This window comes from Manacus candei, unplaced genomic scaffold (assembly GCF_025592945.1).
Source record: "Manacus candei isolate 608988 ecotype Guabito, Panama unplaced genomic scaffold, ASM2559294v1 h1tg000089l, whole genome shotgun sequence".
NCBI classification, from domain to species: Eukaryota; Metazoa; Chordata; class Aves; order Passeriformes; family Pipridae; genus Manacus; species Manacus candei.
Window position 1 is genome coordinate 1,237,053 of NW_026138137.1, and position 24,400 is coordinate 1,261,452.

The following is a 24,400-nucleotide window of genomic DNA, read 5'->3' on the forward strand; positions in this document are numbered from 1 at the left end:
GCCCCGAGGAGCCAGACTCGATCTTCTCTAGAATGTCTGTTTTAAGTACTGAAAGGCTGCAGCTGAGTCTGCTCTTGGCTGCCTCTTCAGTTTGTACAAATCCACCACCTGCTTATGAGCTCCAGACCCCCATTTATCTTTATGGGCCTCTGCTGACTTGTCTTCATTTTACCAGTCTTTCTTCTGGCCCAAAACTGGGTTACACTTTGTTAATCATGATAAATATTGAAATACTACTCCTTATTTCATACACAAATGTCATAATTTCTCATTTGATAAGAGTGGTAAAGCTCCAGGTAAAGAGGTCATTTATTGCAGGCCACAAATTTTTAGGTGCTCTGGTCATTTTTTATCTTTTTGAACTAAGAAAATACTGAAGTGCTTCATTCTAATTTTTAAAGGGAGTTACTTGAGAATTTTAATGGAGCAGTCACTCTGCAGTAGGTATTCACAAGAGGCAGGCCTCTCCTTTGAAGTGACTTCAGGTGACTGAAAAATGCTAAATATGCCATATACTGTCCTGTGCAATATGGAAAAATATGAAATATATGGAAAATACTCATAGTAAGTTTACACAAACTAAAATGAGCATTTCATGGAGATGAGGGAGCTCTGCAAATATTGGCCTATTCAAAATTCTTAAACATGGTGTTTGCTTTTTATTTAGGCATGACATGTATTTGTAAGTGTAAATTGATTCTAATCTTACTTTGATTGTGATATTAGCTATAGAAAAGTGAAGTGGTTGTGTTTATGCTGTGGTTTGAGCTTTAAGACAATAAGTGGGTTTAAGTATCACTATCTTAATCCCAAGAATATCTATATTGTTATGATTGGCTCTGGGCCATAGGTAGGAGTAGCCCATCACTGAGGTTTTCACTACAGTTTGCACCACTGTTCTCTCCAATTTCCTAGACATTGCTTTAATGTTTATTTTAGGGTAAGCAAGTTCTTTACTGATAATGGGTTTCAAAGTATTGAGGAGCAGCTGACCTCCAAACTGACAAGAATACCCGGCTTATTTTGGAGAGCAGAGTTTTTGGACAAGGAACATGAAACTGATGGGAACATGGTCATGTGCTCTCTTTCACATTGGTTTAGAGAAAAATTAAATGGATAATACGTGATTTCTGGGAAAACTACCTGGCATTTCTTTCAGTTGGGTCTTACTTTTAATACGCATTTTAAAAACTAAGCGTAATGTTCTGCTTTTTCCTGCAGTGGAACAACCCTGGGGCAGTCTCCACTAGGACAGATTCAGCTAACAATTCGTCACAGTTCACAAAGAAACAAATTGATTGTGGTGGTGCATTCGTGCAGGTGAGCACAAAATACCCAATTTCATTTTATATTTCTTTGTAAATTTTTCATAGCTTGCCTTACTTTTAAATTGGTTGTCTTTGTTATTTTTAAGGTAACATATCTGTAAACATCAGAATCACTAAAAACTTTGTCGAAGATTTTGCTGTGATTTTGTATTTGTCTATTATGCTTCTGTCAGATTTTAAATGAAAATGACTTATAGATTTTTATCAGCAGTGTCTGGAAGTTGTCTCTAAGAGACTGAATTTTGCACAGAATGGCTAAAACACATGATTTTTGAGAAGCCATATCAGGACTTTGATTTGGAATTTAGGAAACATTGTATTCCCACCTCTGCTGTCTGCTTACCATTTCTCTGGTGTTGAACAAGTCACTGCTTGGCGTTTGTTTTAGTTTTTGTTTTCCACTGCTGTTACCTGTGTGCTGTATCCTGCACACCTTACTTTGTGCAGGATGCTCCAGAACTGCTTCATGTACTAAATGAAGTGATAGTAGTGTAGACACTTTACATTCAGCAATGTCCTGTTGATTTTCTAAGTGCTTTTCCTCGTTTTTCATGGCCGCAGAAATCTAATCGCGTTTTCAGAAGAAGGATCTGACCCGTACGTGCGAGTGTATTTACTGCCCGATAAGAGACGCTCAGGAAGAAGAAAAACACATGTATCAAAGAAGACATTAAACCCAGTGTTTGATCAAATGTATGTTCTAAACTATGTGTAGTAGTTTTATGTCATGTAATTACAAAGCTGTCGAATCAAGGTTTCTGAGCTTTCCTGGACAGATGAAGGTTGGAGCTCCTAGTTGTCACCATCAGATTTGACCACACCTTTCTCTTCTGCTATAACAGCTCTTCCGTCCTTCTATTCCCTGTTTTCACTACAGCCCTTCTTGCTCTTCCCAGCCACTTCTCTCCTTCCTGCCTTATCCTGCACCAGTTACATCCCCCCTGTGCTGGTGGCTAAGCAGCAGCGTGCACTCTGCTGGCAGGTGACCAGCACACGAGTGCCTTTGGCTGGCCAGTGCTGTTGGTGTCCCTTCCTGCCAGGAAGCATGTTTGGCTGGTTGCCTGGCTGTTGCTGCCTTCTCAGGGGGACTGGCCAGCCAGTGTCTCTTCATAGTCAAATTGCTCAGTCAATCTGCTTGGTAGCACTTCTCAGCATCCAGGGAGTCAGGAAATTTCCTCATAAATTATATCCTGGGCCCATATGTTGGAAGTTTTACAAGCTTGTGCAACATTATAATGCAGAAAAAGACTTATCCTTAAACTCTGCTTTTTGATAGTAGTTTCCCTCACACATCTGCCCCTTAGTTTCCCACCTATCACTTTTCAATTAAGACCTTTCTCTATAGACAGAAAATTAACTCAGGAAAAGCAACACTTCAATCCCTTCTGTCCAAGGGAGATCTGTAAGTCATTACTTAGAGGCTCTGGTAGGTTTTCCTGGTAGTGCAGGATGCTATCTCCTGTTCATTCCAGGTAATAGATTTATTTTACTGTGCCTTTCCAAGTAAAATGTATTGCAAAGCAATAAAGCTGTTTAGGAATTGTAGTGACAAATAGATGTAGGTTGTGGTATAACCTTGTCCTCACTTTCTCAAAGTTTCTGCTCTAGCAATTACATTCTTCCTTAAAAGTGGATGTGTTTCCTTAGTGTGCCAGAGAAGAAAAGCAGCTCTGGTTATCAAGTACCAAAGATCAGTAAGACTGACCAGTCTTTCCCTTTCGGAGAATACTGATACTGAGCTGTCAGTGTAGTAGGATTCCACATTCTCTTCTCTCTGGAGTCAGTACTTGACTTTTCCCTTGTTTTGTTTTATCAATGCCTTCTAGATATCAAAAGTAACAGAAGTCTCAAACATTTGATGTTGATATTGAAGCAAAATTTTAGGCAAAACATTGGGGTTTTTTTCTTCATTTGTCTCAGACTTCATTTTTTATCTGGGGAGGAGGATGGCTTGGTTTTGATTTGAATTGCTATTTAGCTGTAGGAGCTGACCTTGCACCTTGGGTACAGAATTCCCTCTAAAGCATCACTTTGCCTGCCAGGTTTGATTTCAGTGTTTCCCTGCCTGAAGTACAGAGAAGAACACTAGATGTAGCAGTGAAGAACAGTGGTGGATTCTTGTCCAAAGATAAAGGGCTGCTTGGCAAAGTAAGTTGACAATAAGCAAATTCTGTTAATACAGCATGTTATTAAATAAAGCTAAAATCCTCTTGAGATATGAGCTTGTTAGTGTTGATTGAAGCACCTGAGTCAGGTATGAGGCTTTCAAAAAATATGTCAAGCTTTAGTAAGGGAAGGAACAGACTGCAGAGCAGACAAAAATGAGGCAGTAATCTCTTCTAGAGAGCATTAAGTTCACAGTAACAAAAGAAATGTGCTTGTCTGACTTAATAATCATATCACCAGAGAAAGGAAATAACCAGGAGAAACCAGATGATATCTCAGAAAATGTTCAAACAAAACTGGAAAGACAAGCAAGAGTTCTTAGAGAAACACACAAGAAATTAAAATTCCAGTTTGTAAAATCCATGAGAAAGAACTGCTACTGGAGACATTCCCAGTACCACCACCAGCTGTAGTGTTTATGACTTCAGTGTTCTATAGGCACAGATTAAATCACCCTATTTCCTACCCATCTGATTTGGAGCATGAAAGAGGAATAGTATATTCCTGCACCCTTGAAAATTACCATATTTGACCTCTGAAGAGGATGAGAGATACAGAATCATGGTCAGTTCATGGTGAAGAGCATCCTCAATTTTCCTGTTTCCCAGGAGGGCTATTGGCCATTGTCATGCTGTGAGGTGCTCTGGGACTGTGCCTCTGAGGGGTGTGGATATTGAGGTCAAAAGCAGCAACTTGAAACTTTACTACCAGTCAGGCAGGTAGCAGAGAGCTATGATGACAGGGATGTAAAATATATTGTTTACTAATGGTGTTGCTTATGCTGGAGTTGACAGGATTGTCAGATTTGATCTTTAAAAGGCACACACAATACACTGATTGGTAATTTAACTTTCCACAGTTATTAATACCTCTGGCATCTGAAGAACTTGCTAAAGGCTGGACCCAGTGGTAAGTATAGTATTGCCTTCATTAATAAAGATACTATATACAATAACAGCAGTGTTAATAATAGTTTTAATAACACAAGGTAAATTTAAAAAAAAAAATTCTTTTTCTTTTTTTTTTTCCATTTTCAGGTATGATTTAACAGAAGATGGTACAAGGCCACACGGTGCAAGTTAGGCCCATGGATACCAGGAATTCCTCAAGCATAATTTTGCCAACCTTTATACATTTTTAATGCATTGATTTCACAGATGTATCAATATTATTTTTATAGTTTTACTGATTTAGTTCTTAGACACATCCCCAATAATTTTATAACACTTGGTCATTTTATGTAGACATAGCCTTTCTCATCATTAAACTTTGTATTTTATTTTGCTAAACAGTTCTGTGAGTTACTGTAATGTGCAATAGTACAGTAAAGTAACCTTTTGTGTTTAAATTGACCTTTTTGATGGCTGTACCTATTAGAAAGTGAAAAGAATATGTTCTGCTGTTTTCCTGCCTTGTTTTATATCTCACCAAGGTATACTGTACCATGTAAATATATACTATTTTTTTATAATTCTTTCATGCTGGCTTGAATTCAGAAGAAAATCAGATAAAGGATATAGTTATTTTCTTCTAAATGCATGTTAATTTCTTCAGATGAATCTCTTTTGTCTTTGCAGCACAATGGTCTTAATCATTTTGTGATACTCTGCAAAAACAAACTGCAGAAAAACATTTTTACTTTATTGTGTTTCTGGCCCGGTGTGGCTGGCTTAAAATGTACAAAACATAAACATTTTAATATTTATATATAAATGTATTATTGAAAAATCATGCTATAGAATATTATAAATAAAAATGAGAATTCTATAAATACTGTATAAATAGAGGATGAGGTCCACGAATCACAGTTTCTAAATCTGAGTTTTCATTTAGTGGAGTAAACATAACAAAGAGTACGGTTTTATTATACAGGTTCACTTGGATTTTGTTATTTATTCCTGTACTCTAGAGTACTAGACATGTGACCTTCTGAAGGTTTGAGGACATGGATTTTTCTGTATTATAAAGAAAATCTTTAACCACTTTGAGCTGTCCTTACCAATGTTTCACTGATTTATAAGGTAGACAAATCAGCTTGCAATGTCAGTTCCTACAGTAGGCATATGTACAAGACATATGTTCCTTTTCTTATACAATACTATGCTAAAATAGTATGTTATGTGATACCTTCTGTAATACTCAAGTGAACACCAAGAGGCAAGAAAATGGGAAACTGAGATGAAACTCACTTTTGCAGTTGCTTCATTGCTCCTCATTGTGTTTGGTGCATGAACAAAATGCACTTGAGTGTTCCACACGGGTTTCCTGAGAAATCCTGGCGCTCTCCTGGAGCACTGCCATGGGCTGGGCCAGGCTGCAGCAGTGACACCTTTAGCACAAACTGATCCAAGCAGGGAGCTGGGAGCTGAAGGGGGAGTATCAGCCCAAACAGCTGAGCTCATAACTCTAATTTTATGCATTATGGGGAATTTTTTTTGTATTCAGAACTGATTTTTCTTTTTTTGGTAAGTTTTCTTGACTGTTAGAAAAATGTACATTAAGAATCCAAGAGAACAATTTGGCTCTTTTAGAGCCAAGGCCCTCATCCTTGGATAAGTATGCAATTAGACAAAGTATATTATTTAGCTAAGATTCTAGGATGATCTCTCAGCCAAGAAAGAATTTTAAAGCAGAATAATGAACTCCTGAAATTAGCTTTATCGTAAGACTACTGACAGAACCTTAACTCTAGGTGTAGAATATGCCTACATTACTAGATGTACCAAAGTGCCTACCATAGATGTAGCTTTTTAGTTTTTTCAAGTCTAAGAATTTCAGTATATGTCTGAATTCAGTTTAACATGAACATTTGTCACGGATGTGTGTGACACACACCCATACACCTCTATACAGTGATGGCCTTCTCATTGCCACGCTTTATACAAGACAATTTTATCAAAAAATCTTGCACTGTAAATTGTACTGTTAGTGCTGTTACTGGACTGGGCAATAGGGAGAGATTCCTTGTAAGAAAACATTTCCATTTGAAGGCTTCACTCTATATTGGAATGTATGAGTATCTCAATGTATTCACTCACCTATTCATATAAAATATATTATGAAATGCATATTTTCTTTGCTAGTTCTCCATTAAAAAACTGTTAAGAATGGAAAGACAGAGAATGTTTTTAATGCCATGAAAATGCAGAACCTGAAAGCTGTTCTAAATAAAGGAGGTCTAAGAGCAGCAGCTTAGCATAATTGTCTTTTGCCTTGGTTCAGTCCAAGGTGGAAGGACTTTTGCTGTGCATCCTGGCCATCACTCCACAGAGTTTGATCTGTAGCCAACAACTAGGCTGTTAAATTAATTTGGTGTTTCAAGTCTTAAGTAAAGTATGGGGACAGAAAACTCTGCACTTCAACAATAAAAAAGTGGACATTCTGTCTTTTAAAGTTTCAAGATGGAAAATAATGCCATGTTTGGGTAAATGTGAGATGATAGCACAAAGTGAGTAACTGAATTAAGTTTTCAAAATAGGTTTGACAGGACTTTCCAAAATAGCTCACTACCTAAAACTAGGGATAGGTTCATAGAGAGCCCACTTTCCATTCAGGAATCTGAAATGAAGAGACTGAATTGTCATTGCAGTTCAGCAACAATAATTTCTGTTGTTTGTAATCAGTGCTGGATGCCAGACTCTGTAGAAACGTTCTCCTGAGTGAATTTGGATCAGCCTATGACTGCCTAGATGAGATTGATTCGTTTGATAGTAGATGGATCTTCTGTATTAAACTCACCAAATTCCGATTGTTCTGTTTATATGGAAGTAGGAAGGACAATTTTGCCTCTCGGCAAAAATTGCATCTCATTCTCAAGTCATTTATTCAATATCAACTGATAGCTTTTCATGTAGTTCTTGTTTATCCTGTGCCTTAAAATATGAACATATGAAGATGTTTAAGAAATGGTTAAAAATAAGCTTTGTTACCTGTATATACCAACACATGTTCTCTACTATTGAAACTGTTTTTAGAATTACTCTGCTTCACTGTCAGGAAAACCAGCTTTCTGAACTCTAGCAGTGGTGTAACCCGGACTCAAATCAGCATGCATATCACTTGGAGTTGGACTAAACAAGTTTTAATTTTCTGTCTTGAATCCTTTATCAGAGCTGCAGCAAATGGTGAGAGTTGAAATGAGAACAAAGGGTAATCCATTTTGTACAGATTGCCTTTTTTGCTCATGTAATTCTACATTATGATGCATGTATTTATTCAATAAATGGTTCATATGGAAGTCGGTGTGTTGCTTCCCTCTACACACACACTCCCTTTTCCTCTCTTTTGCATATCCCTGTCCTAATTGGTAATAGGATGAGGTGAATTTTTAAAATAGTTACGTATGCTGACTCCTCTAACCTGGAGAGCCTTGCTGTAAGGTCTGTAGGCAGATTTTTGGGTCTTACATGAGAGAAAACGGAGTGAAAAGTGCAGGATACTTTATGGGGAATTCTGTGCTTCTTGTTCTGGAATAGATTCACACATAAGAATTAGTTGGCCCTTTGTTCAACTTCAGGGTCTAATTTTTTTTTCTTCTAAATGGATTGATTGAATAAATTGTCATGATTCTAGCACTTACTAATCAATAGTCATTAATTATGTTCTAGAACTGTATGTAATTGCCCTAGATTTAGAGTGAGTAGATTTCTACCTGCAGAAGTTCATCACCCAGTCACTCTCACATTTAGAAGGGACCCCACTAGATAATCTTTATTGATACCAACTACAAAATTGTGTTCAGTTTTGGTGTATTTGGGCTTTTTTCCTAGGGGAGATAAGTCCCTTTTTTTAGCAGAATAAAGGGTTTCTAGTAATCAATAGGAAGGCAGCTAAAGCCAAATAAAAGCCTATCTCCATAACTCCCTCACAGCCAGATGTTTCTGGATGGCACAATTCCTGGCAGTGCCAGTGCTGATCAGGTGCCAGCATTTTCCTGACTTGGGTCAAAGTCAAACCTTCCATTCAGTCCTGCAAGACAGGGGGTACCTGGGTCAGCACTGCCTGTTTATTCACAAGAACTTGTTAGAGAGCAGAAATAACTGTGCAAAACACTCTCCCAGATGACTTTGATATTAATTTGATGGTCTCACCCACGCCTAGTTTTTTCTTAATGTTTGCTATACCTTTTAGACTCATTAGGGTTTTTAGTTTATCCAGGCTTCTTCTAGGAGCAGCGTTTGCCAATTCAGTTACCAACATGGCCATTTTTGGTATTTTCTCAGCTAAAAGCTGAATACAAAATTAGTTTCCTATGAATTATTGATCTGAATCAATTTAATTACTTATATTCTCCCCCAAACAAACTCTGAATGTTGGATGGTACCTTTGACATTTGGTAGAAAGAACCAAGGCGTCAGATGGTCCTAGACTTATTTGTGGTTGTAGCTGGTTGCTGAAGGGGTCAGGCTATTTAATGCCAAATGATGTTTTTATCTGAAAGTGTCTGTTGTATGCTCTCCTACTGATTTCTAAGGCAGTCAGGCTCTCAACAATATTCTCAGCCACCTTCTGAAATATATTTTATGAAAAATGCAAAAATCCACTTGTATTTCTTTCAGTGTTATGCAGTGAATTTAGCTGCCAGAGTAGATGGCAGCTCTGGGAGGCAAGTTCTCTAATCTGTATTCATGTGATAGAGGTGATGCTCTCCGTTCTCACCGTCTGCAGGGAATATTGCTTGCCAGTCATCTACACTGGAATCCAATTTGAGCAGGCTCCTGCATCTCTGTTTCCTCACACACCACCAAAGTGAGGACAACCTGTCTTTCACTTTTGTTAATCTTTGAATTCTCAGTATTCGTAAACTTTATGGCAAAGGAATTAAGGCCTAATAGAGATCATTCTTCCCTTTAAGATCCATCTAGAAACAGGTCCAAGGAAAAACAAAGCCAGGCAAGATTCCAACCTTCCACTCCCAGGCTGTGATAAGGCTGATTTGTGGCTGATTCCAGGTGTGTGGCCTGGAGCCAGCGTGGTCCATTCCTGCAAGAACTTGGTAACCCAGCTCCACTCCGAGCTGGGCACAGAGCACCTCAGCCTCCACCCAGGAAAGGATGTACAGCACAAAGTTGGGGTGTCCCAGCACCTGGCTGTGATTTCACTCATCACTGTGTGGTAAGAATCTAATTGCTGATCAATTTTATTTATGAATTATCTAAGCAAAGTAGCTCCTGTCTGCAGGAGGTGGCACTAGATGACCTGCTGAGGTCTTTTCCAACCTGAATTGTTCCGTGACTCTCAAGTGTGGTTTTTTTAGACATTAAGGTAAGCTCAGTAGCTGTCCTGGAGCTCTGTGCACTCCTGGGCCTGTGCAGTAGGTCTTCCTGGGTATTTTGCTTCCTGAGCCCAAGCTCTCAGGGATGGGCATGTGGCAACTCTGGCTGGGCAGAAAAAACCAGACACACAGCTGGAAGCTGAAAGCTTTAAGTCAGGATCCTAAAATTTAATAGGAATTAAAAATACAATAATCTATGCATAGAAGTTGAGTTGTAATGTAGATAATGGTAGCAAAGTGATAATTGTCTGTAGGTACTGAATGAAAGACCATTCATTTTACTGGATAATTAGGATGAGATTCCTAAAGCAAAAAATGGTGCACACATTTCATGGATGTTGTTCCCAGCATGGAATTTCAAATAAGTTTTTTTATTCTTCAGTTGAATTTGCAAGCTAGTGTGTTATTCTACAAACTCCCAGAGACTGACAACTGGAGCTTACCAAGCATTTCACAATGATTAATAATTTAACAAAGAATATTCTGCAACACAGTTCCATGCAAACTTTAGCATGGGAGAAACGCTTCAGCTGATAGGCTGAAATCCCTGGCATATTTTGTGTGTTTGTCATTGCTGGCTGTGAGTTTAGTTGGAGTTGCTGTATTGCAATGGATACATTTGATGAATTGACAGCAGCATCCAAACAAAGAATTTGGATCATCTCTAGATCTGTCATTCATACAGGTGGTGATAATGAAATGAAAGGTAAAAAAGGGTTAATGGTCATGACTTGGGAGTAGTATTGATAGCAATGCTGATTCTTTGTTTTATTTGGTAAATCATTAATTAATTTGCATGTAAAATAATTTGGAATTGAAAATTTAAAATACTAAGATGAGCTTTCTGAAAAGAGGTGTCAATCTTGAAGTTTTAGGCAATTTTGTTCTAGGTCATATTTTTTTATTTAATATGCCTTTTCAAGTTCAGATTATTGGAGATGTAAAAATGCGTGATTTCTAATTTTTTTATAAAGAATATTAATTTTGTTTTTCTTGTCTTTCACAATGAGACTTTAAAGTTTTTGGACTTATGGTCATTACTGCCCACTATTTTATTTCTGAAGGCACTGTTATATTCCACTAGATGGTAGTGCAGACCCTATTCTCAAAATCCTTTTCTGCTGCCTGTGCATTTAGTTTCTTGTACAATCAGGAGGTGGTCTGGATTTGAGGCATCTTTGGGAGTGGAGCCTCAAGTCATCCTGGTTTAAAAGCAGTGAACAACAGGCATGGTCCTCACTGTGCTCCACTCTCCCCCTTTGCTCTGAGGGGCTGGTGATGCCAAAAGAATTGAGTTTCATAATGGGGCATTCAATTTGCCAAAACGGTTTTGTAAAAGTATTTAGTCATGAGGCAAGGGGAGATTAAAAAACTGGTCCATGATATGAGGAAACATGAAAGTTCTGGAAGATTAAAGTTCTAAGTTCACCAGAAACGTAGCATGGCACTGTCAGCAATTCGCCACAGCTGTTTCGTGCCTTAGGTATCAAATTAGATTTGATTTTAGAACTCCCTCGAGTTGCTGACAGAACTTTGATAAGATTAGGTGCAAAAAGCTGAAATTAATCAGAGGCAGGCAGAAGTGAAATTACAGTTCGAGACACAGGAAAAGGCCTTGACAGCACATTTGAAACATCACTATGCTTGAAGTATTTGCTGTTGATTCAAGCATGCAGATAGAAACTCAGGATATATAACAATGAAAGCCATCATGGAACAGAACAATAAACATGGGGCTAAGGGGACACAGATCAAATTCTACTAGAAAAAGTAACTTACAAATCAATTTTCCCTTGTTTAAGGACATGATCAGAAAATATTTGCCAAAACACAGGTCTCGTGATAGGAAAACTATTTGATGCCCAGAACAGGAATAAATGACAGTTATGTCTAAACTATAAATCTGTAAGCACTCACAAGTGCCTGACTTCAAATATCCCCCCAGCCTGATACTGCACTGAGCAAGTCCCACACTACTGTTCATTTTGCATGAAGGAAGCAGGACATGCAGCCTGGAAGAAAAGCAAGGTGAGTCATCAGCATTCCAGTCTGATACATTCTCCTCCTAGGATAATAGTGCCACAGTCTAAATTAGTAGGCATATTTGGGGAGAAAAGGTGGATACCAGAATCTTTGTGTAACCTAGGACACACGTACATAAACATATATATATGTATAAACTAATGGATGAGCAAATCATGTCCATTCTGATACTTGTACAGTATTTTCATGTTTCATACTAGACAGATGGAACAGAGATGGTGTCATATCTAGATGATGCACATCTATCACAATGAAACCTCTAAGAGCACTTGCAAAAGTAACAATAACAGCATTTTTGTAGTTTAGAAACAATTCTTCTCCTAAAGACTAAAATAGAATAAAAGCTGCAAGGAGACAGAACACTTAAAAGAGCTGTAAATCGCTATCAGAATGTAACATTTAATAGGGTTAAAGTAGTAGAGACATGGCATTTATAACTGGAGTGTTTTATATCTGAAACAAATTAACTGACAAACTAGTATTATAAATTTACTCAGTGATACAAAATATTCTGAAAGGTGACATGACTTTAGAAAATGTTTGCTGTAGTTATCATGAAAAATTATACTCCTTTTATTTACAGTGGGACGGATTCATCTATGCAAATAATTTTATTGTAATTTCTTTTTGTGGGCATTTTATAACATTTCAGAAATCTTTTAGTTTTCATGGTAGTAATAGTGAGCAGAGAAAATTACTCTGATTTGTAACACTGTCTCTAAGGAACGAGTGATAACAGTAAGAACATAATAACACAGCAAATAATAATCACAGTATCATAGAATTGTTTGGCTTGGAAGGGACCCTCAAGATCATCTCGTTCCTTCCGCCCTGCCATGTGCAAGGACACCTTCTACTAGATCAGGTTGCTCAAAGGCCCATCCAAGCTGGCCTTGAACACTTCCAGGGATGGGGCATCCACAACTTCTCTGGGCAATCTGTGCCTCTGCCTCATCACACTCATCATAAAAAATTTCTTCCTAATATTTAATCTAAACCTGCCTTCTTTCAGTTTAAAGCCATTCCCTCTTGCCCTGTCACTTCATGGCCTTGTGCAAAGTCTCTCTGTAGCTCTCCTGTAGCCCCTTTTAGGCACTGAACACCCCCAACCCTCTCAGCCCGTCTCCATGCCAGAGGTGCTCCAGCCCTGAGACCGACTTCGTGATATAACAAATAAGTATTTGATCATAAAGCATAATAACAAAGTGGAAAAACAACAACAACAAAAAAAGAGCTGCACTGTTTTCTCAGCTTAAATTGCCCTGGGGATCCCTGCAGACCCCCGGCAGTACCGGGCAGCTCCCACGGGGCGGCAGTTCAGGACTTCGGTACCATCCGCAGCCACTCCAGGGAGTGGCTCTCCCGAACAGCTTTTGCATTCCCTCTGCGCATTTCATTTCCTTATTTTTGTGGGAGTTAACAAGGATAATTTCCTTTTTCTTATGTAGCGAATTTTTTTTCTGCTTAATCTCTTAAACTCTAAAATTGATTCGTGTTAATATTAATAATTTAAGGGAAATAAGCCGTTTCACGGTCTAATCACACCAGCACCGAGAAGTGACAGTTGCCTCTGAATAAAGGATGGCATGATTGGCAGGATTACCTTCAGGCAAGGGGAGATCAGGAGAAGTGGAATAGTGTGAAACTTCATCCCTCTCCCATGCTGTTCGGATTATTTATCAAAGTATGTGAAGATCAAAAAAAAAATCAAGGGAAATGCATGCATGTAAATTATTAACAGCCTGCCTCAGAGGATGAGCAGATTTTGTTCATACTTCATTAACTATAACAAATTTTATTACATATTCAAAGAAATAAACCTAGGAGTTACAATTCTAACATGGTAGTAGATAATGTGTACAATAATCTCATCAGAAACTATTATCTAGAAAATAACATTGTAAATATAAAAAAAAAAAATAAGTGTCAAGAAAGAATCTGACGTTCAGGGAATTACTTGTTTATTTTTTATTTATCATATTGACTCCTGTAGGTTGAAATGGAATACTTGCTCTAGCCCAAACAACAGTATTGTGGTGTGAGCCATTTGTAATTGAGATCTCCCATACAGGCCACCAACAAGAATAAAGACCAGTTCAGGAAGCGGCAGCACAAAAGCAAATCTTTATTTGCTGTTGCTCAGCAACCATGTGTGAAAGGCCCATTTTTCATTTTTGCCTTAACTTGACTTGACAGGGAAATGATAATAAATATGAGATTATTATCACAGGGTATAGATTATTTTGAACAGATGAACAGATATGTCAAAGAAAGGCATGTAATTTAGTACTATTGAAAGGGAGAACATTAGAGAAACTGAAAATAGAGTTGTAGGTTCATTACCAGCTTGCAGTTCATGCATAATTCTTGAAAAAACCTGTAAAATGTTATTCTGCCTCTCTGGTTTCTCCGTGTGGTCCTTTAAAATGAATCATTTGGTGTTATTCAGCCTGTTGTTATCTGTGTCAACTTCTAGTTTCAATACTACGAAAAAAATCATTCTGTGGTTGCCATGCAACAGAAATTAAAAGCTAAAATATGTTTTAGTTCGTTTGCTAAATGGATATGTGCCTGACTAAATAAACAGTAACCAGGTGACTAATGTAGCTCTAATTAAAAGACTAATCAAGGTATTAATGAAATATTCAGTCTATGTGAGTCATGATAAATAAACCCATCAGTTTGAATGTAAAATGGCAAAGATTTTTAATATATGCAGAAATTTTTTAATATAGGCAGACATTAGCACAATGTATAATTGTCTTTTTTTTTATACTTTTTAATTTGCTTTTACTATTCTACAGGTGTGTTGATTGCTTATGCAACTTTTTTCAAGGAAACTGTTTCACAGGCTCCTTGCACTTAGCTGAACACCTAACTTCAGAAATAAAGTCAGGTCCATAGGATCTGAAACATCCTTCTTTCCTGCAGCAAAGTGCTACCTTCTTTTGGAAGTCTGCTCCTGGAAGTCAGTGCCTGCCAGCTGTCACAGTGTGGGGATTAGGGCTGGAGGACAGGTGCTATTTCAGGGGATTGTCCAGGGATCAGTCTCTTGCTGGATTCCCTTTTTCTCACTACAAAGGAGACAGGCCTTTGCCTGTATGGAAATGTGGGCTGAGGAGGTGTGTGTGTGTGCTGGGCTTCAGGTGGAGACATGGAGTGGCACCGAGCTGCCGGTGCCCAGTGATGTTGCCCAAGAAGATGAGGTTTTGGCTGCCAAGTCCTTCTCCCACATTGTCCCTGCCTTGAGCACGTGACCATCTCAATCACAAATTGGAAGGAATGGAACCCATTCTCCTGCCGTGCCAACAGTACTTTCTTTGGGGCACATTGTTTCAAAACCCAGTTATTTCAGAAGTTGCACATGGACTCAGTTGATGACTCAGGATTTGAAACAGTTTTTAGTTTTGTTTTCAATAACTTTAGTCCTGTTATGTACATTTTTAAAGCAATACAGAATAGCATTATTTATATAGGATAAACCCATAATAAACTATTTTTCCTCCTGTAGTCTTCAAACTGTATAAAACCCAAGAAAATAGTTTACTCGAGAATTTTAAAACGTAAATCAGGAAAAGTCTGTAGGTCAAATATAGACAGCAGAAAGTGAGACAAGTCTTAATTTTGAATATAAACCAATATTGTGAAAGGTAGGATGATTAAAGAAGACTCCACATTAAAAATTAAAATATTAGCAGAAGACATAAATACTACTTCAAAAAGGAGTGAATTTTTACATATGCTATTAAATAAAATCTGAAATACACCATATTTTTATAAATTAAAATCCTGAAAAGTCCAACCAGCTGTGAGAACTTGTATGGAAATTATAGTCAGTTTTCTGTTTGTCTGCAGAGTGAGGCAGCACATGCTGTACTGCTTCCACAGACTGAAAGTAAATGACTCAGTCACGCACCTCTCTCTTCTGAACAGCCAACAACACTGAGAAATATTATGCTACTGCAAATGCAAAATGGAAAGATACAAATTAAGCCCTTAACAAGACACATTGGCTGGTTTTGGTTTGCAGAAAAGCTCAAACAAATGGACTGGGGAGTATTAGAGAATTCGAGGATCTGAGTCCAACTATTTCCAAACACTGCAAATTAAGTTTGAGAAGAAACAGAAAGAAGCATTTGCTGGTATATTAAAAAAAAATAAAAATCCTGTGTTGTCAAAGTGTAAATATAATCTGGACTACACAGTCTCTGATAAATTCTGGTGAGTAGCCTGTTTAACTCTTGATCGCTTTGGCCGAAGAGTGTGAAATACACGTGCTGTTCACCAGGGCTGTGAGTAAAGGCTTTGCTGCCAGCACTACCAACAAAAACATTAGTAAAAAAAAGCCATCAGTGTAATGGTGATGTTTCCATAAGAGCAGTACGTCCACATTACCAGAAATTCCACATTACCAGCAATCCGTACAAGCCATACCGTTTCTTAAGCCTGAACTTGTATTTAACTGAGCGTGTCTTACCCCAGTTTGAGGGCATAGAGACCTTTGGGGTCTCTACAGAAAGGGCACAGTGAGCTGTGAGGAGCGGCTGAGGGAGCTGGGGGTGTTTATCCTGGAGGAGTCTCAGGGGAGACCTTATCCCTCTCTGCATCTCCCTGACAGGAGGTTGTAGCCAGGTGGGGGTCAGGCTCTCCTCCCAGGCAACCAGCGACAGGATGAGAGGACACACTCTTAAGCTGTGCGAAGGGAGGCTAGGTTGGACATTAGGAGGAATTTCTTCACAGAAAGGGTGATTAGACATTGGAATGGGCTGCCCAGTCACCGTCCCTGGCGGTGTTTAAGGAAAGTCTGGACGTGGCACTTAGTGCTATGACCTGGTTGACGTGGTGGTGTTCGGCCACAGGTTGGACTCGAAGATCTCAGAGGTCTTTTTCCACCCAACTGACCGGGATTCCGTGATTTCCGCACACCGCCCCGTGCCGGGGGCCGGTCCCGCAGCCTCCGCCCTCAGCGGGGCCGCGCGCGGGAAGGAAGCGGGCGGGGGAGGGACGAGAGGAGGTGGCGGCCGAACTCTCGCGAGACGAGGCGGGAGCTCTGCCCGCACTCGGCGCCCGGCGCGGGAGGATTCGAAAAGCGGCGGGTGAGGGAGGGAGCGAGGGGGGCGGGGGTGTCCCCAAGTGTCCACGGGTGTCCCCCAGTGTCCCGGGGTGTCCAAGGGTGTCCCGTCCCAGCGGTCTCGGGGCTGGTGTCTCCTCCGGCGGTGCTGCCGAGCGGCGCGGGCTCCTGTCTCCTGCGCGCGGTTCCTCGCTGGCAGCCCGTCCCGCGGGTCCATGAGGGTGTCGCCGCTCTGAGGGAGCCCGAGGTAAGCGGCCCGTCCGGCTTCCCGCTTGTTTCTCCGGCGGCAGCCCCCGGGTGACTCGGGACGGGGCCCAGAAGTGGCCCCCGCCCCGCTCTGTCATGTGGCCCAACGCGCAGGGATGGGGAAAGCACGTCAGGAATCACCTGGGATGGAGGGAATGCTTAGGTGCACAAACTAAGCTCTTGGTATCAAAAGGTGGCCTAGCCCATCTCCCAAAGTTTTCACTTGACAGGAGGGAAACAGAATATTTTACTACCCCTCAGTACTTTTCATACCAGTAAATGCTGTTGTCGGGAACGATGGCCAGCTTAAATAGGGGCTATGTGCTGAATAATACACTGTTTTTTTAAAAATCAAAGTATCCATTAAAAGCTCTTCTTCAAGACTTATTTAGTAAAAAAACAATTAAAAAGAAAGCTTGCAAACGCTGCAGCCTAGTGATGTTGTGAATCTAGGTGCCAATTCAGTGTTTTGGAAGGGAAAACACTACTATAATACATACATAATTGCTGTATATATAACTAATATATAACTGTAACTGAGACTAAAATGGTCTTATTTTGAGATACAGTACCTTGTCTAATGTTTTGTTTATAGAGCAAGGAAAAACAATTCCACGATGAAACGTGAAGAATTTTTGGAAGTTGTGTCTAAAGAGTCAATTGAAGACTTCCTGCATTACACTCAGAATCCTGTGAGTAACCCAGTGTGCACTTGTATCTGCAGTGGTACACTTATGAAATCATAAGGCTGTTATTGATGCAGAAATTGTGTGACATAGGGACAGAAAGTGCTTATCTGGTACTTGCAGATGTGCTGGAATGATTGCTGTAGGAAATAAGTTCAAATGGCACTTAAGGGAACATGGGCTGAAAAAGTTGTAGAAGCTGAAATGTTGCTATTTATAAACCAACTAATTTTTCAGACATTTGGTTGTTGCATGTACAGTTTAGTTTTTTAAAAAAGAAATTATTAGTACTGTAGAAATACTAAAAAAAACCCAAGTGATTTGATGTTGATGGAGTGTTGTATTTTTAAATTTCAACCTATGAAAGAGTTTATTGGTACGTCATGAGTATGAGTTAATGTACAAACATAGCAGAGGCACGTTTCACTAGTATGTGTTCATTCATGTAATAGTTTTGACTGTCCATTTTTCTTTGGTCCATGTTTAGTTGTACTTTAATAGTTCTTTTCATCACTGAATGCTTCCAAGAAGGGATAGATTGCTCTCTCTAAATGCAGTGTGGAGAGAAGTGGGAGGAACAACAAAAGAAGTCCCATGAAATCTGCTATTAGAAGTTCATTGTCACATTGTATATATGATATTGGCATAATAATGACAGATAATTGCATTGTGGTGTTTTCCACTAAGCTTCAATCTGTCTGGTATTAAGATATACCAGATTTCTTCTAAACATCTTTTGCTTGCCTTTATAAATGGTATTGTGAAGTTAGTTTCTTAAGCTTTCTAATCAGTATTTCCCTGATATTATCTGTGTCAGTGTACTAAGTGGATCAGTTGACCTCTATGTCCACAGAGGCATGAACTAATGTACTAATGCAGCAAATGTATTAAACCCACAACCACATTCTGTATAATAAACTTGGAAAATTCATCTCTGAAACATCATTGAGTCTCTCCAAGAAATTTGTTATTTATTCCAATTGCATGAATGTATGTAATTAGAGATGACAACTTTATTACCAGAGTGCCTTTGCTTAAAGTCTCCTTCCCATTTTCCCCCAAATCTAACAACAAGAAACTTGTTTAGGACAACATATGGTACTTGCAGTGTTTCCTTTTCAATTGATTTGGTTGTGTTGTTTCTGCCATCTGCATTCAGTAATTTATCTTAACATATCTTGGCCTATTTGGATTGAAAATGTTTTTTTTTTTCATCCTTTTATTTTTCATCACCAATTCACAAGAGTTCTCTTGCAACAGTTTTCAGCTGTTGCCAATATCTCTGGAAACTTTGTCACCAGCTAAAATGAGAATATTGATTAAAACTGTTTTCATGCCTTTCTAGCATAAGGGAACGTGAATATCCAGATTACTTTTTGGTGTCCAAGAGACCTGAGTTCTTTTATTAATTTCCTTTTGAAACCCTTAGATAGAGGGTGTGTGTATCTTGTGTTAGGATGAGGATCCTCCTTTTAGAATCTCCCTTGAGAAATTCTTGACTGCTTTTCTGGAGAAGGCTGTGGGTGTGTATTCTGTCCTTTAGAAGTAGAAGGAAGCAGAAAGCATGGTTAGAACTTCACTGCTTTCCTTAGTTTTTGTATTACATTTGCCCTGCTTTTTTTACTTACTTGATGCATTAGCTTCAGAATTTGTCTTTTAAGACTTTTTTTAAAATTCTGTTCTTAGCACCACTACTTCTTTCAATGCCTATTTCTAAATACACACACTACTCCTCTTAAATTTTTCTTTTAAATATTTTGTTTAATTTGCATCTTGTAAAATTCCTGGGGTTTGCTAATTTTCCTTCAAGGTTTGTCGTGGGCTTTTCACTTCTCTTTCTTAGTAATCTTTTAAAAATGTAATCATAATGTGGTGCTGTTCACTGAGGTCTTTATCAGGTGCTGTTTTTTTCCACTAAATCCTGTTCCAATTCAAGAAGACACATTATTAGACAGAAAAATAGGAGTCACAGATATGACTGTAGTTCAGTGTGATCCTTTTCCCTTATAAATTTTGGAATAATTCTATCTCAGATCATCCCAAAGAAAGATTCGAAAGCTCTGGTGTTATTATGAATTCATTCTTTTTATTCAAAACAGTACAATCTTAATATCCTGTCTTTTGGGTTTCTTTGAAGGAGAGGGCTGCAGAACTCCCTGTGAGGCCTTTGGTTTATTGTATTTGTTTCCAGCTGTACAATAGGATAGAAATTTTCTTATAAATATGTAACAGGATCTTTCTTCTCATGCCCTTCTGGAAATGTTCTAATACTTAGTGTTGCTTTTTTCATTATTTTCTAATTTTCTTTTTACCTTCGACTTTTTCATTTTGATTCCTGTTTTTTAGGAAAAATATTTTTATTTCAAGGTCACAGACATTCTCCCTCTTTCCTCTGAAGTGTTTTTGATCCAGTAAACCTTCCATGTCAGTGTTGCAAATTACATTTCAAAAATCATCTGTACTTCCTCTTGGCTGTGCCCAGTTTTCCTTCTCCTCTTTTCTCTGCATGTTCCCTTTCCTAGCAGCTTGCCCACCCTTCTTTGATGGCACCGGAGCTGAAGAGGAGAGTGTGGGGGTGATGTGCTCAGGAGTGGGATGTGCTGGGGGCTTTAGAACAGTGCAGTGTACAGAGCACTGACATGTGCAGATCCCACTCCTGAATCAGGAGTGCTGTTTCCTATGGCTCTACTGACTGTTGCATTTCTAGGCCTTGCCTAAGGATTTTCTTTCAACAGCCACCATCAATCTGTATTTAAGATAGCAAAGATAGCATCAGAGACTTGAATTCTGTGCCACTGTGAGCTTCTTAGCTAAGGGTATGGAATTGTCTCCATTGCTCTCAAGGGCTTTTGTCTCAAGAGCAGCACTCTTGCTTCATGATACAGTGTCAAGTAGTAGAAATTTAAAAATTATGCTATTTAAAAAAATATATAACTTTTAGAAGTTATATTTTATCTCTATAACTGCAAGTTAATCCTTAATATAAAAAAACCTGTTAATTTTAGAAAATGTGATGATGAAATAAAAGCCACTTCACTGATGTGGGATTGTGTGGTATCTTCTGACCATTCACAGAAAAATACAGTTGATCGTTTTGACTTGAATGAACTCCTTCAAGAATTGCCAAGAAAAAAAAAGGAAGTGCTATGGGAGAGACTGACACAGCTGTTGACAGAGAACTTGATGGAGAGCCCTGTGGAAACGTGGCAGAGGACTGGAGATGACAGAAGTGATGATCACATGGAAGTCGAGATAACTCCAGAAATTGTAAGAATCTCGTAAAATGAAAATAGGATGAGTATTTCATATTTTTGGGGAAATAAAATTGAATATTTCCATAGCATCTAGAAACATGCAAGGTTTATCAAATAAGATCAGTTCCAAACATCACCCCCCTGCCCATTTTCAACTGACTTAATTTATGCATGGGTTAAGCTGAACTTATGATTGGTCTATACTATAAAACACTAGATCTGCTGGTAATTTTAATTATGAAAGATGTGACGTAGTTTTCTCAGTAGAGTTAATTGGGCTTTTTTGTATGTCTTATTTCAGTAAATGAATGCTGATATTGCAAATGTTCCTTAAGTATCTGGCATATACTATAAGAAATTCACTACCTGATTTGTTCTACCATTTCTTCAAATGGAGATTATGAAATCTAGATTTGAATGTCCCTTCCACAAATGGAGCCTATATAGAATTTCTCTGACTCAGACTCTCATGTACTTCCATCTGCTGTAGTCTTATCTAGTCTTGAGAATATCAGGGAAAAGGGTTACTTTAATTTTGAAGAAAGAAAAGAAATGTAGTGGGGAAACCATTGGGGAGACCTGGAGGCTTGTAGAAAATCAGTCATGGACCTGGATCCAAAGTGAGCAGATCTACACATTCCTGAGTTGCACAAGACCCTGCTAGTTAAGGTTTGTTTAGCTCTGAAATGGATGTGTTTGAGTGGGTTTGTTGCAGATGAGGTTTTTAGTGGAGGAATGGATACACATGTACAGTCACAATTATCTACTAGCTGGAGCTGACAGCCCTCTTCAGACTTTTTGAAGCAAATGTACTCTAAAACTCTGTTCTTTTGCCTCTTATTTGATAGGTTTTGGGTGCCAGTATACTCCTTCAAAATGGAAGCATAATAATTGAGCTCTGCTCTCTGTTGCTAGGGTTTATTTCTTGTTGAAATTATCTTCTGAGTCCAAAACAAACTGCAGAATTGTTTCCTTAACATGGCTTTCTTTCAGAAACAAACTGTAGCAGTGATCCAAGGAGTGACAGCTGTCGTGACTGCTTCCATACCTGCAGTGGATGAAAATGTAAACTACAAAGCTCTTCTAGAATGTGTTTTTATCTTAAATGGTGGGTACTTATCTGTACAGAATCCAGCATTTTACAAATGTGTGTAGTGGGCTGTTTGTTTGAGCTGACTGAAATCCAGCTGGCCTGTGAAACACAATTCCCAGGTGTCGTGGGTTGAAGAGTTTGTACTGAGGAGAGTTGGTACTGATGGGAGCTCTTACTGAGACAAAGTTAAGGGAGTGTTTACTTAAGAATCAGCTGCACAAGTTAGAAGTTGGAACTTTAAATAGTTTTCTTTCTCCCAGCTGTTCACTCAATGATAGGTAACCTTGATTGTCCTGTGGCTTATATTATTTTTAAGGCAAAACTTAAGATTCCATTATTACTGTTCAAAAAACTTGGCCAAACCCTGAGAGTTGATAAAGCTGCCTAAATACCTGCAGTGAGAATAAGCCATTAAGGTGTGTAAATGTGGCAAGAGCTGGTTGACACTGTGAGGTACAGTTAGTGTACTAACAGGCTACTGTTTTACAGGAATAACTTGGCTCATTGCAGTCAATAATTATTTTATTACTGTTGTAGGTATTCTTCCTGCATTACCTGCATCTGAAAAAATCCTCCAGGATGCTATCCAACGTGTATGTGAAATGTGGTGGCAGAAGGGACTGGAAGGGAAGGAGGTTCTGGGGAAGACTCTCTTTATCATTCTGCTAAGAAAAAGCCTGCATAAAGCTGCTGTGGTATGCTGAAGCTATACTGACTTTCAGATTATTTTTTAATAAGTCAAAAAAGATGATCCCTCCAATAAAATATTACCTTCTCTAGAACAAAGTTTAAAGTTTTTTGGCATCAGTTTCACATGTGAACTGGGGTGGTTTTTTGCATTCTTTTTTATCTTTTTACTCTTTTGTCCAGTACAATGACCAAGGTTTCAATAGGAATTAACTCACTTAGATAATCCAAGAATTTAAGTACTATATTCAGCTACTCATAAAAGCAAGTTTTGTGGGAAGCTTCATTTTATGTTACACTTTATCATTCTACAAATAATTTTCCTTCTCTATTATTGGACTGAAATTCTTTTTTTTTTAAAATGCATGAATTACTTGGACTATTGTGATATACATCTTTTGCACTAACCCAATATATGTATCCTTTACTTATTTATTTCTTCTCTTTTTTCCTAATAACTACATTTTCTTCTGTTTTGCCCTGTTAACTGTGTTTATTGTATGAAGTTTCAAAAGTGGAATAATATAGTTTTAATGTATTTTGTATGAAATAGCAGATTTCTTTCTGTACTTCAGCATGTCTTCATTTGGTGGAAGTCAGTATTTCTGCAGTTATACATATTTTTTTTCCCTGTGATGTGATGAAATTAATGCTCATAATTTTACAATCTAAAAATCTTCTGCCTAACAGTGCATTTCAAATTCATTATTTAAAATCCTTTAAATGTGTCTGTGTATTAAAGCAATCCCTTATTCACTGTAATGTGGGTTGCTTCTTTCCTGTCAGGGTGCAGATATAGTTCGTCTGTGGAATCTACATCAGGCATTACTTTGTTTTGATTATGATTCAGAGGAGAGTAATGAAGTCAAGGACTTGTTGCTTCAGTGTTTTATGAGTGTAAAACACATTAAGAAAGAAGAGGTAAGCAAAATTTTATCTTACTGTGATTTTATGGCAGTGAGATTTGGTGGCTTTTAATAGTTTTGCATTAAGTCTTTTTTTACAGTACAGTAGGTAGCAACATGAGGCAAATCAGCTCTGACTCCAGGCTATAAATGGGTGATATTCTGTTTCATTTGGAAAAACCTTTATTTCTATTCCACACTAAAGTGTGAAAATATGTGTCTAAATCTTCAATCTGGTTCTTGTATCTTGAGGTAATAAGAACCAAGTGCTTTGCTTTCAGTGCATGTCCCTCAATATTAAAATCACTCCCTGGTATAATTCTCTTCTTTTATAGCAGTTTTTTCTTTTATTGGAGACAGATAACTGTAGCAAAATAATTTTCCTTCTGAATGATTCCATTTAGAAGATTACATTGCCATAGTCTGTTTTGAAAGTAGCATAAAAAGAACCGAACTTTACAGCAAAATGAGAAATATTTCATTTGACTACATACATTTCTCTCAGTGAGCAATTGCTGTTTTGGAGTTTTTAGATTGTGCTTGTGCACCAGGATAGTGGTATCCAAGCCTTTTTTTCTGGTTAAGTGACCAGACCACCTGGCATTGTCTCTGAAGTTCTAACTCCTCCTTGCATGTTTAAAATATAT

At 38.4% G+C, this 24,400-nt stretch overlaps 2 protein-coding genes across 8 annotated transcripts in view; both read left to right on the forward strand.

Moving 5' to 3' along the window:
• The window catches only part of ESYT2 (extended synaptotagmin 2), an 80,098-nt gene extending 72,367 nt beyond the window's left edge, over positions 1-7,731 (forward strand). For all 4 annotated transcript variants that reach the window (XM_051812864.1, XM_051812865.1, XM_051812866.1 and 1 more), the window contains 5 exons: positions 1,222-1,320; positions 1,890-2,021; positions 3,371-3,476; positions 4,354-4,403; positions 4,532-7,731. In XM_051812864.1, the coding sequence (XP_051668824.1) occupies positions 1,222-1,320; positions 1,890-2,021; positions 3,371-3,476; positions 4,354-4,403; positions 4,532-4,577 (433 nt within the window). In that variant the 3' untranslated portion in view covers positions 4,578-7,731. The remainder of the gene's footprint in view (positions 1-1,221; positions 1,321-1,889; positions 2,022-3,370; positions 3,477-4,353; positions 4,404-4,531) is intronic.
• Positions 7,732-16,836: 9,105 nt separating this feature from the next.
• Positions 16,837-24,400, forward strand: part of NCAPG2 (non-SMC condensin II complex subunit G2) — a 42,523-nt gene continuing 34,959 nt past the window's right edge. For 3 of the 4 annotated variants that reach the window (XR_007908638.1, XM_051812858.1, XM_051812860.1), the window contains exons 1-6: positions 16,916-17,129; positions 17,724-17,820; positions 20,890-21,081; positions 22,062-22,176; positions 22,699-22,856; positions 23,635-23,769. Coding sequence is in view for 3 of the 4 variants with exons in the window: in XM_051812858.1 (XP_051668818.1) it covers positions 17,746-17,820; positions 20,890-21,081; positions 22,062-22,176; positions 22,699-22,856; positions 23,635-23,769 (675 nt within the window). In the remaining variant the exon portion in view is untranslated. The other variant, XM_051812859.1, reaches the window with a different exon arrangement.